This window comes from Octodon degus, unplaced genomic scaffold, assembly GCF_000260255.1.
Source record: "Octodon degus isolate 3935 unplaced genomic scaffold, OctDeg1.0 scaffold00178, whole genome shotgun sequence".
Lineage (NCBI taxonomy): Eukaryota > Metazoa > Chordata > Mammalia > Rodentia > Octodontidae > Octodon > Octodon degus.
Genome location: NW_004524754.1, coordinates 4,249,714 through 4,263,096, shown reverse-complemented (window position 1 = coordinate 4,263,096; position 13,383 = coordinate 4,249,714). Strand labels below are relative to the sequence as shown.

The 13,383-nt window shown below is 50.2% G+C and overlaps 1 protein-coding gene across 1 annotated transcript; it reads right to left on the bottom strand.

The window, feature by feature from the left end:
- Positions 1-239: 239 nt before the first annotated feature.
- On the bottom strand, positions 240-11,790 carry LOC101566112 (tetraspanin-11). The gene is made up of 4 exons (XM_012517431.1): positions 11,735-11,790; positions 8,600-8,807; positions 8,211-8,297; positions 240-299 (listed from the first exon to the last, which is right to left on the bottom strand). Exons 1-4 carry the CDS (start codon positions 11,788-11,790, stop codon positions 240-242), a joined length of 411 nt encoding a protein of 136 aa, XP_012372885.1.
- Positions 11,791-13,383: the final 1,593 nt, after the last annotated feature.

Sequence of the window (13,383 nt, the reverse complement as noted above, 5' to 3'; positions counted from 1 at the left end):
TCCATTGTTACACACTCTGGGGAAAGGGTCTGGCTGTCTTCCAGCAGGGTCATCTCTGCTCAGGACCAGGGCAGAGAGTATAAAGAAGTAGGAGGTCTCTGTCTGGCTTAGGTACTTAGGCTTGCAGGTGGAGCCTGTGGCCCTAGTTGATCTGGGGCTGGGTCTTCAGATCTGGTACACATAGTGTGGGCTGTGGGACTGATCCTGTGAGGACAGTCAAAAGGGAACAGAGTTGTGCTTTAATAAAAATGCTGCTGGAGCTTCTGATGCAAGTAACACTTGAAAATCATCCCACAGATCTGCAAGTGGAGAAGAGCAGAGCAAAGAGAAATCAGAACCCTCAGGCTGCTGGCTGTAAGACCTGAAAAGGTTAATGGGGCCTGCTGCTCGGAAGTGGGGCCTGCCTCCCTCCCTGCTCTGTGCTGTCACTTGTGGGGGGGTGACACCTTAGGCTCTGCTGTCCAGTGGTGTGATTTTTGCCCTAATGATACAGATCCTTTGAGGCCTTGCTACCCAGAACCCTGAAATTCTGCAGGCCCAGGTGGGGGCCTGAGGTTTGCATTTTTCACAAGCTCCCCTTTGATGTTGCAGGTCTGCAGTCCAAGGTCTTCTCTGAGACAGTCTGGGTTAATAGGATCCTGGACAGTGGTATTTCCATTCTCCCAGAAGAGGCATCTGAAGCACCTTTCTTTAGAATGAATCTGCCTGTATCCCGCTGCTTTCAGACTCCAGAGTAAAACTAAGGTCCAGACTGCTGCTCTCACTGATGTTCAGAAGTCACTGGGGAAGTGAACACAGGGAGAGCACCTGGAGCTGTCACTAGCACATTCTGTAAATATCTTGGGATGCAGACCTATGCCCTTTGCAGACCTGTGTGAGAGCCCTGCCCTCAAATCCAGCAGCTATGCATAAGGGGCCTCTGTACACATGCTTGGGAAAATTACTTTCTGCCTCGGTTGATTCCCTTCCCACTGCCTATGGTCCCTTCTACTTCCTCTTGTTCTCCTTGCTTCTATTCAAGGATGCACAGGACACAAGAAGGGGAGGTGGTGAAGAGAGAGCTCCCACACTGACGGCAGATTCTGTGAATGACACACACATGCTGGATCTCAGTTCTGCTGAAGAAAAGGGCCCTGCACACAGCAGGCCTGTTACTATCTCATAGTGTTGTAAGCAGGCAAATGAGTTAGATAAAAACATTGTAAAGTGTCAGACAAGGCCAGGCCCTCAGAAAGCCAATATGAAAGCCCAGATACCTCACAACTATGAGAGATTCATGTCCACTTGCTACTTGGTTTGATGCCCCATTTGGTCCTGGATTTAATCAATTTTACCTGAGCAACTGTACTTGTAATCTTATTGGTGGACCATAGTTTCATTCCACCTCATGCTCACCTAACAATCCTATTGTGGGCCAAACCTCAAGACAGAAGATCAAACAAATGCAAACCTCCCTAAAGATAAGCACTCAGGACTGATATTCTAAATAGATCTCTCTCACCTTGAGGAAGCCTAGAAGAGTCACTCACCCATTCCCCTAAAGGAAAAGTCCTTGCTCTACATTCATGTCCACTTGCTACTTGGTTTGATTCCCCATTTGGTCCTGGATTTAATCAATTTTACCTGAGCAACTGTACTTGTAATCTTATTGGTGGACCATAGTTTCATTCCACCTCATGCCCACCTAACAAATTCCTGTTTTCCACCATAGACCTGCCTCACCTCATGGTTTTGCTCTACAAAAATCCCAGGAAAAGAAAAATACCAGGGCAACCCCCTCAGGTCCCTTCTGTCCCTCTCTTGGACAGGAGCTTTCTTCCCCCAATAAACATATTCTATTCTTAACCTCTGTTGTTATTAAAATTCATTCTTTTGTTTTAGAAGACATGAACTCATCCCAGGTATCTTTCAGGTTGAGAGTTTCATTCCCCTATATCAATAGCACAGGGGTAAATGTGGATTTCTCTAAAAATGGGGAAAATTTCTTGACTTCTCCTAACTTTTCTCATGGGCCAGACTTTGGCAGTATCCACAGCCACCAGTGTCCACAGCCCCAGCCAGAGAGGAGGCCAGATCAATGGGGTGTGCATAACCATGAGGTGGCTGCTTGATCCTGCAGGTCATGGTAGACAGCCTGTCTTTTCTTTCCTCCTTCTCTCCGTGTCAAGCAACGCAGAGTAGAGCAGACACTGATTGCAGCTTCCAGTGCTCAGCCTCTGTGTTAGAGCAGTGCTCATCTACCTGGGCCCTTGGGCCACAAGCCCCATGGCTTAAGAGGATATCTCTTCTTTGCTGGCTTTCAGTGGGTATTTGTCAGTCGTTCCACTGAGATGTTGCACAATATACTCTTGATCCCACTTTACACCTCGGTAACTTCCTTAGAAGTGGTCTGCATCTTTCTGATGTGTATGAAGGGGGAAGCTAGGAAAATACTGCTAGACTTGAGCACAGTGTGAGCTGTGTCCACATCTCCAGTGAACACCATAACCAGGGGCCTTCACATTCTTGAATGGGGTGCATTGCCAGTGGCCTCTTAGGACAAGTACAGTAAGGGCAGAGTGGTGTAAGCACTCTGAGTGTGTGTCCATGCTTATGAACAAATGCTGAACATAATCCCCTCCTTGAACCATGCAGAGGGGTATGGAACACTCCTCCCAAGGTAAGCACATAAGCACTCACGTACATGCACACACTTCTCATGCTGAAGCATGCAGAAGGATAAAGAATGATTTCACTCATGTGTGCATATGAACACACACAGGTGCACACATATGTACATATCCTCCCCTTCCCTGAAGTTGTACCAAGGTAAGGTGTACCATTAATGGGTCTCCCTTGGCACTGAAAAGTCAGCATAAGCAGCCCCAAGCAGCCGGCAGGGGTGAACAGGGACAACACAGGATAAGACCACTCCAACCACTGGACAGGTAGAAGCAAGCTAGGCCAGGGAGCATGGCTCTCCTAGGAAGCTGGCATAATACTCAGCCCTGGGCAGGGCACTGTAACAGGGGTCTAATGTGTACTGCTGCTCCACTCCTCAATCCTCGGATGTCTCTGAGTTGTTGGCACCTGGCTGTCATCAGGTGACCCACTGAAAGTGTTAGAGTTGGAAACTATTCTCAAATGATTCACCTGTTTCCCTGACAATAACCTTCAGACCTCAAAATGAAAGACTATCTGTGAGTCTTGCCTCAGAGGCCTACTTGCACTGTACAGTAAGGGATGTAGTGTGATGAGCTAGATTCTGTTACAAGTACACAGCAGTGGGCTTGACAGGCTGGGGGAATTACATCCCTTTCTGAGCCTCACATCTTCACTCCATCAGTAGAAAAACATATAGTATTTCCCTGGTCCATAACCTGTCCTGGTGAGACATTCTAACAATAAGAAAGACCACACTCACATCCCTCTTGCAGCCTGTGTGAGGCTGGCAGAGCCCTGACCTCCCAGGGTCCTGTCGGTGAAGCCCCTGCTCCCTGCCAGCTACTCCTGTGTACAAGCCACCTCTTGCCCCAGCTTGCTTTCATTCTGCCACTTCCTGTCAGACTCTTTCAGGGATCCACACATCTCACTTCCCTCCAGAAGACCCCCACCGACCCTTGTGGCTGGCTTGGGCTTTCTACAATTGTTCTAGCAAACTCTAGGTCTCTCTCTGTCCGTGTGCCTAGGACTGTGCAGTGACTGGCAGGGGTTGCCTTCTTTCTGCTCAACTTGGACATAGTACCTGGTATACAGCAGGGCCAGCTTCAAAATCGATACAGAATATATCCTTGAGCTCCTCCATGGGAGTTGCCTACTTCCTAATTGTGTAAGGAGAACAATAGGAAAAGATAGCTGAACTCTTGTAATATTTTTAGTAAAAAGTTAGCTAGACAAAATACTTGGAAGTCTCTCTAAAGTTTCCTAAATAGAGTACTTTCAGAGTTCACATCAAAAAGGGAACCTTTTGATGAGAGAAGAGTACCAAGTGTCATTATTGTGGCTGGCTCTGACATTGGGGCAGTATGACCTTAGAAGTCTCTGTCCTCTTCACCAGGGAAGCTTACAAAACACCTTACACCTAAAAATAGAAGAAAAGGGAGCTCCTTTTCCTGCATTCATCACCAACCTAATAATTCCCATAGTTAAGCTTAGGAGGTAGCAATACTACAGGCAGCAGGTTCTAGACACCAGCTACAAAAATGGGAGATGGTTTGATGATGTAGAGTGTGCCTAAGGAGAGTCACATGGAGAGAAAACATTTTCTCAGGCTTTCACAGAGAGCACATTGGCCAAGCAATGGCTGTGACTCATCCACATGGCTGACACTGACAAAGGATCTACAATCTGAGGTACAGGATCTCAGGATAAATCTGAGGGGATTTCACTGACCTTATCAGACTCAAAAGCTACAACTCTTGTTGCATAGGTCCTGCTTTAACTTGGTCTTAACCATCCAGCATAAAAGTACAAAAACGAAGTATAAGAAGTAAAGCCATGGTGTTATGTTGAGCTGTAGGCGACTCAGGTCAACAATTTCTGACAATGCCAGTGAAGCGGAAGACCCAATACTATTATGGACTACCGGACTCTTTTAGAATATTTTGCTGAGTTTAACACACCTATAATATTCAACTGATGGAACTAAAAAAGGGGTATACAGATGAATGTCCATTTTGTATCTGTGTATTCAAAATGGTTAGGATAGATATATGGTTACATTCTCTTAATAAATAGAGAGATTTGTTCTAATAATGTTTGTAAATAGGATATCATGTTTGCATCTTGTACAGCAAATAACCACTAGGAAGAGAAAAAAATGGGAGACATCTGGAGCATCTGCCCCTTTAACTACTGGGAACTTGAGTTATCAAGGACTCTTCTTCCTTCCTTTTCCCTCTGCCCTTCTGCTTGTTCTGTTGCTACTGTTCATGATCTTCAATAAACATAACTACTACTGTGTAACTACTACTCATATGAGGCATGCACTTGACAATTTTTTCCTTGTCCTGCACAAGAACTGTGATGATTTTTTTGCTCATTCAACTTTAATACAATGGCCTTGGCCAGAGAATCTAGGGAACCTGGACCTCAACAATGGTATTTTAAGCATTGGATTCTCATGCACAGTAGAGCCTTTAGATCTGAGGGATCTATGGACTAGGCTTGTCTACAGACCCATGACCCATCCAGACTGGCAGAGGAAGCTGGAGAAGTCCAGAGGCCCTGCTGGGTAGAAAAGCCAAACTCCCTAAGGATGCCACTTCAGAGTGTAGGGGGTGTTCTGCTTAGCAACCTCTGCAAGAGCCATTCTAGGCTCAGTTCCACTGTGACAGCAGTCTCCAGTCTGTCCCCTATTTCCTTACCTGTGTTCTAGAAGTACCTCCAGGAAAAGTCCACTTTGTCATCAACCTAAGGTACTGGTTATCAGGTGGGTGTCTAACCAAAACTCAGAGGGTGCTGCAGCCAGAAGCTTCCTGGGACAAAAAGCCAACTCCAGAGCTCCACAGCATGGTTGAACCTATCGTAGTTGGACTTTGAGGTGGGGGAGGAACAGCTGCCAGGCCCTGCAGCTCTGCCTCAGGTGGTTAATGGTCCAGCACCTATTGTGAGATTTCCATTGAGAAGCAGATCCTGCTGCTCCACAAAAGGCTTCTCCCCCAAGCCATTCAAAAAAAGGAACTGAAGAGAGAATGGAAATATAGCTTTTACAAGTGCAAAGGGACCAAGAGTTGGCAGGAGCAAGGGCCAGGGTGTATTGTGTTCTTTGCACAGTGCTGACTCCCTGACAAATACAGGTGTTATGTATTGAAGGCATGGGCTAATAAAAAATAAGTAAACACTAAAAATGGCTTTAAAAAATTGAGCCTCTCCATTCTACAAGTAAGGAAATGGAGGGGAAGTGTGATGTCCCCACCTTCACCCAAGGGCAAAGCTCTGGTTGGGAATCCAGGCCCTCTGTCTCCAAAGCAAGGCTTCCTCCTGTTCCCATGGACTGGGAGGCCCCTCTGAGGCTGCGGCTGACCTCCGCCAGCTCCGGGACAGCTTAGTGCCCGGCCATGGCCGGCAGAGGGAGCTCTAACCCAGGCTTGGTTGCTGCAAGGCCTGTTCTGTGTGCTACAGGAGAGAAAACAGCAGTGGGGCCAAGTGAAGCCCGATCCTGGAGGCCCCAGGTCCGCTTCAGGGTGACCTGCGCTCCTGATGTCAGACCCCACGCGGGCGACCTGTACCACCTTGACCTTGGGCTCAGGGTGCTTGGAGCCCTACTTCCTGGCCTGGAGTTCTTGACCTTTAGCTATTGCTTCTGCAGATAGAAGGGCCAGAGAAGAATAGATGGAGCAAACCAGGCCCAGCTAGTCCAGAGAAATGGGTTTCTGGCCACTTCACCTGAGGCAGGAGCTGTAGCAGAGAGCAGAGTGACTCCTCTGGTTCCATGGGCAACAGGTTTCTTCAGCAGGGAACAGCTGGGGGTTGTTCTGCAGGACAATCTGCCCATGGATAAATAATGAAAATGATGTGTGTCCCTGAGTGAACACCGGCTCCCTGCTTGGATTTTGCAGAGTAAAGCAGGTGATTACATGGGCTGAGGTGGGCTGACCAAGGTATAATGAGTCCCTTTGCGAGTAACAGGCTCAGAGATGAAACAACTGGCTGTAGTTACACAGCTCAAGGTTGACAGGATCAAGATGGGTCTCTCTCCAGAGGCTGTGGATCCTCTTCCCCACATGAGAGGCTGCAGCTGAACCCTGTGGGCCTTAGACTCATGTGGGTGGAGCCACACCTTTGGGAGCAACCCGTGCACTGAAGTCTGTCCAAGATGGGGGACACATCCAATCTGATGTCTCTTTTTCCACAGACCTCTGTGTGGGGATGAGGAGTTTGGGAAAGTAAAGATCCATAGCCAGGGCACCCTGGCTTAGCTGCTGCCAGACCTGATGTGAGGGCTGCCATGGAGGAAACTAGTCAAATCCCAGAGCCTCAGCCCCTGGCTCAGTGAGGTGGCCAGAAAACCATTTCTCTGGACTCTGGTCCCTCTGTCTGAAGAAGCAGTAGCTACTCAGGAGCCAACCCAGTGTGTGACTCTGGATGAGTCATCTTTTTGCCTCTCAAATTTCTGAGCATGTGCTGGGTCCCAGACAAATACAGGCATTATGTACTGCAATCACAGGCTAGTAAAAAATAAGTAAGTAAACACTGAAAACACTAAAACTGACTAAAAAGTATTCAGCCTCTCCATTCTACAAGTAAGGAAATGGTGGGGGGGAATGTGACCTCCCCTACCTTCACCCAAAGGCAAAGCTCTGGTCTGGAATAAAAGGGGGCAGCATGCCTCCCTAATTGGCCTGGGTCTCTTCTGCCATAAAGCTCCAAAGAAAAGCAGCATCTAAAATTCACAGAGAGCTCAAAGAAGTTCCTCCTGACTGTGGCTTTCACAATGGGCACACTGCACATCACACTCTTATGTAGGCCTCATGAAGTTCGGAAATGACCCACTTCTTACAGATGAAGAAGTGAAAGGACAGGGGTGAGATATAGTTGCTCAAGGCCACACAAGAGCAGAGCTAGCACCGGGCTCTTGTGTCTTACAGTCTCTGCTTTCCCCATATACTGCTTATTGCACCTGAGCTAGGGGTGCCAGGAAGTTTGCAAGACACTGAGCCGCAGCTACAGGAACAGCCCCCATGCAGCTCCTGCCAGGGGGACTCCCCTTGCTGTGTGTGTAGCCCCTATAGTTCTCAGCTGACTCCTGGGTGGGGTTCTTAGACAGTGGTTGGGGGAGAGTGTGGAGGGAAGAAATAGGAGCCAAGTGTATTGCTAATCCTCTGGAGAGAGTTGGGTGCAAGAGTGCGTGCACACACACATACTTACACAAAGGGTGCATGCACTGGCACCCCCAAACACATGTGTGTGCCTTCACTAAGCCAATTAGACCCAGATGCATGCAAATACTCCAGGATCCACCCATACCACCACCCAGGTTGCACACACCAATACTCTGCATGTGTACAAGGTGCATGCACAGACCTGTACCCATGTTCACACTCCTCCTAGACCCCTGATATTCACAGTTCAAGTTGTTTACTGTTACCTGGGGAGACTGACCATGGGGATGCAGCTGGAGTTGTGCAGGGAAGGAGTGAGAAGCAGGCAGGGCCATATGACTTCATTTGCTGCAAGAGGGGCTTCAGGAGTTTCCAGACACTCCTGTCTTGTTCCCCAACCCAACTCACCCACATATAGGCCACCTTAATGCCCACTGCCCCTAAGCGCAGCAGATGGTCAGCTGGGAACTGCTCCAACTTGGTGATGCAGCCTCCCTGAAAGAGCTGTGGGTCACACGTGCCTTGACCAGGGGCGGCTGAGGATAGTGGGAAGGACTATATCCTGTGTGTCCTGCTGAGGCCTCAAGAGGCCAGGGATCAAAGGGCCTGTGTCCAGTCTTTGCAGTAGTGCCAGGCTTGTTGGGGGCCCCCATGGGGTGTCATGGTGTCTGATGACCTCCCAGAGAGCCGCTTGTTCCCTATCTCTGAAAAAACCCTCTGGAGCCCTGGGCGCTATGTGCTTCAGTTTTCCACCCCCAACCACCTGACCTGGCCCCCATGAGAGACCAGGAATTTACCTCTACCTTAAAAATATTGGAGGGATGCACCCACTGGCCATAGAGTGCCACCACCATCTTACAGCAGCTTTCAGACCCCTGGTGATGTGGGGCCTCCTGGGATGGGATGTCGAAGCTGTGCTGCCAGTTAGGTGAGCTGTTGCCCCCACAGCACTTGAAGTGGAGGGAGGGTAGGGAGCTGAGGTGAGGGACCTGCATGGGCCTTTCCCTAGAAGGTCACAGCATACACCCAGTTACCTCATGTTCTGGGTTCTGCTTTTCCCTATTGTAAGCACCCTTATCTGCAGGTGATGACACCCACTCACAGCCTTGAATAGCCACTGGGGCGAATTGATCAGGAATCCTAGGGCCTTGTTAGATGGGCTGGCAGATGGATTCTGGATCCTACTGGAGCAGGGTTGTGAGCCAATGGTTCTGCATAGCCTGGGCCTCAGGCAGGGACAAGCACACAAGGGTGATGTCTTCTAGCCACCTGGGAGGCAGTACCTGGGATAAGGATCCAGCCTGGGCACTGAAGTTACCTGGGTGTCCAAGTGGACAATAAAGCCTCAGAGACCTCAGACTGCAGGGGCACCAGAAATGTTCCAGAATCAAGTTTGTGGGCTAATCAGCATGGAGCCCAGGGGCTGGTGTGAGTGTCTGCAGCACCCCAGGCACGGTGGAGAAACACCAGCCTGATAGATGCTAGTTCAGAGTGGACCTTCCTCACAGAGGAAGTAGGTATCCTTCAAGCAGCTCTTTCTTTATTGTTGTATAGGAGGAAAGATGACAGAACCCTATTGATGGCTAAGACGAGGAAAGGCCTGGAAGTTCTACCTGTAACCTTCCCCCACCCCTCCACTTGTCAGGAGCTCCAGCCCAGCACTGACTCCACTGTGTTGCCCACTCTACACCCCCTTTTGAGTGAGGCCCTGGGCAGGACCTGTCCTGTTGGCTGCGTGCCTTAGTTCTCACATGTGCACCTGAGTGGGTCCTGGGATGGTGTTGCACAGGTGGGCCTCCCACTGTGCCCCAAGCATGCTTGCTGAGAAGTGACCCCTCTATGATGCCCATTAGAAGCTGAGCTTGTATCTGGGGATGATGGGAACTCAGAACCACTGACTTCTCTTTCCTGTCCCTGCTTGAAACTTCCAGGCACTGATTGAGGAAGAGGGAGGGGACAATAAGAAAGGGGAACTCAAAAAGAACAGGGAAAGCTGCTGGAATTTCCTTACACGAATTGATAGGATAATAGAGCATGCTGTCCATCAGAACTTTCTGTGAGGAAGAAAAACATCCTGTATCTGTGGTGTCCACATATGGTTTCACAGCACACAAATTGTGCCTGGGGTGACAGTGGGATTGAAGTTCACACTTCATCTAATTTTGAGTGGACATTCACAGATAGATTGGGGTCTCTGCAAGGACAACACAACCTGTCCCCTATATTTAGTGAATACTGTGGGCCTCACTAGAGCAATCTGCTTATCCTCTTTGGACAGCAGTCACTGCCTGTCCTGTGCACCCTGCTTGACGGCCCACACTCCAAATTCTGAGGTCCCTTTTCTGAGCTCTGGCTGCCTGCCGGAGCTTTCTCCTCTGTTCCTTGGACCCTGGTGATTCATGATGGAGGAATAAGCTCTTCTGACAATCCCAGCTTTCCCCCCCTGGGAGACCAGAATGGCTGAATGGGGAAGGAAGAGCTGGAGGCGATTCTGGAGAGCCACAGTGCAGGTGCAGACAGAGGAAGGTGGAACAAGGGAACAGGCTTCTGGGGAGACTTTCATGGTGATGGGGTCGTCTAAGATGCCAACACTGTTACCACTCTAATACACTTATGTTAGGGGTGCAATGAAATCTCAGAGAGCGTTAGGAGCTTGCCTGGAGCCACACAGATGGGAAGGGGAAGGGACAGAGGCAGAATGTGACCCGAGTCTGTGGTGACTTACATCCTGCTACAGATGATCCACTGAGGCAGTGACCCAGCAGCCCTGGACTTCCCATAGTTCTCTGCCAAAGTGCAGTTCAGGTGCTGCTTCCCATCATTCCTCAGCTGTTGGCGGAGGAGCACAGGTGAGCCCCACCGCTGCTGCTCTAGATCTGCAGGATCTGTGTGATACTGTCGTGAAGGAAAGGGTCTCAGGGTGTCCCGAGGAGGCAGTGGGGATGAGGGCCAAAGTGTCCTGGAAGGAACCCTGAGGGATTGGGGAGGGGACAGCTCATATTTTATGGGCAGTGGGCTGCACACAGGCTGCTTTCTGTAGCTGTGGATTTGCACTTTGATTATGAGGTGATATTCCTAATACTGATAGTGGGTGCCCTTTTGGGTCCCAAGAGACACTGGCTCCCTACAGTTACACTGTCTCCCCCAGCTCAACATCACCTTCAGGTCCCCAATCCAGAATTCTCTGGGGTGGGAGGGAACCAGGCTGATCGCTTCTTCTTCATCCAGTTCAAGCATGCAAGGCCAGTGCCTGTCTTTCCAGCCTGGCATTTCTCCCTGGCCCACAACTCCCTTCAGATGCTGTGATGGACAGCTTTGTCCTCTGCTTCTCCTTGGAAGTGACAAGGATGGCCCCAGTTCCATGAGAAGATCCCTCCCTGATTCTCATGTGGATACCTCAGCCAACAGATGGAGTAGAACTGCTGGCACCAGGACAGGAAGGTGGCACCGTGAGTCCATTGAGATGGTGCCACCCTGTGTGTGTCTGCTTCAGCTTGCCCTGCACTCTGAGCCCCAGCCCCTTCCACTCACTGTCTGGTAGTGCCATAGGTAAGGACCTCCCCCACCAGTTCCATGAGAAAAATGACAAGCATCAAGCAGAAGTACTAGGAGCAAAGACAGAATAGGGTCACTGCCAGGGATTAGGGTGATAAAAATTTGCACAAAGAGAGGAGTGGGACCTGTCAGTGACCCTTCACTCCTGCCATCCTCCTCGAACACATGCAGGACACGTCCAGAGCCTGATGTCTGCAGAAAGCATGGGGCTCTTGTGTTCAGAGTGGGTGGGTGGGTGGGTGGGCACTATAAGCACAGGTCAGGAGGAAGCAGAGGCAGAGGTGCCGGCATGGTGGCTGGTGTGCTATCTTCTAACCAGGTGATCACTTTGTACCTTTCCTGGCCCCGTAGGGCCATCCTCCTGCTGTGCACCTTACCTGGCTCTCTCTGTGCTCTTCGCTGCAGCCTTGGTGGCAGCCAGCTTCCAGGCCATGTCCTCAGTGGGGTTGGAAAAGGATAGGCCCTGCCCCCCGTCACATGCCTTTGCCCTGGCAGTGAGGCTGCTAGGCACCATTGTGTCCTTGGAGGAACCAACAGATCAGGCCCACATGGACTAGAAGGAGACAGGGAGAAGTGCCAAGAAGGCTAGGATGGGGAAAAGGGAAAAAGGAGAGCCACTCAGAAGCACTTGTCCCCCAGACTTCTCAGGGTATGGCTCAGCACTGGTCACATGAGGGACCTTGCTCACCAGGATTACTGGACTCTAGGGAGGCCCAAGCTGTAGATGAAAGCTGAACCTTCAGGCTCCGAGGCAGGGGATTCCTCCTTATGAAACCATGAGCCAAAGAAATCTTTCTTTCAAGGTGTCACTTTGAGTACTCTGCTACCATGTCAGAAAGCTAACACACATGGGAACAGGCCTGAACTATCATCCCAGCCCCTGATGCGAACAGGACAAAGGGAGGTCCCTGGCTTTCTTTCTTTCCCTACTCTGGACTTACACTGCCCCAGGAGAGGCTTCAGCCTGTGTGTCCATGTTCTGATTATCCCTCCCAAGGATTAAGGATTTTTTGGCTAAAAAAGTAGAGCGGGTTTGGGCCCCATCACTGTAGTCCCACACCAGTGGCAGGACACTTGTGGGCTATGTGTGGAAGTCTGAGCCATCTGGACTGGGGACTGAAGACCCTGGTTAGCAGGATTGGGGTCTGGAGTGGGGGACAAGTTCCACTTCCTTGGCCTTTTGGACTCTTCTGCCACTTGCTGAGGGCTCAGGATGGTCCTGAATTCAGTAGAAGCTAAGGTGGAAGCCTCACAAAATGGTGTATGATTATATCTCTCCATCCTCAGGGATGGGGCTGAAGACCCACATAGACTGGCAGTGAGGCAATGTCAGTCAATGCCTGCTGACCTTGGTCAGTGGCCACTATGCCTGGTATAAGTTAGAAATGTGCAAGGATAGCAGGACCAGCAAGGGCCTTCATGACTCCTGTGTATTGGACACAGGCTGGAGGACCATCCCCAGTGGCCCCAACTGTGGGACACACCATCATTTCTTTGACAGTGGGTGATGATAGCACTGTCACTCCCGTCTACTCCTATGACAGGGGCACTTGCTTCACAGTGTTCTGCCTCCTCCCTCCAGAGCTTGGACCAAGACTGAGAGCAGCACAGCACTTGGGGGCCAGAGGCAGGCACCATCATCCCAGGCTGGTACACAGCCCTCCTGGAGCTGGCCAGCCCATCAGGTAGAACATGGCCACACTGTGGTCCCTTCAGTGACTCCTTCCACTGTGTCACACTCAAAGCTCTGGGAGACACTGGGCCCAAAGCTTCTTTCCACCATCTCCAACCCCCATTGGTCCTGACATAAAGGTCTCCTGTTGGAGGCCATTAACCGGTATCCATTCTATTCCCCTGCTGAGTCAAGTTTATGGCCCTTCTCACCTTGCCCATTCCCTGTGAATCACGTGCTATGCCCTAAGGGTTGCACCCTCCCCGTTGCCTAGATACCTGCTGACCTCAAGAGCCGAGACTTCCTCATTCCATCACCCCCTATATATCTATACCCAGAACCTCCCCTAAATAA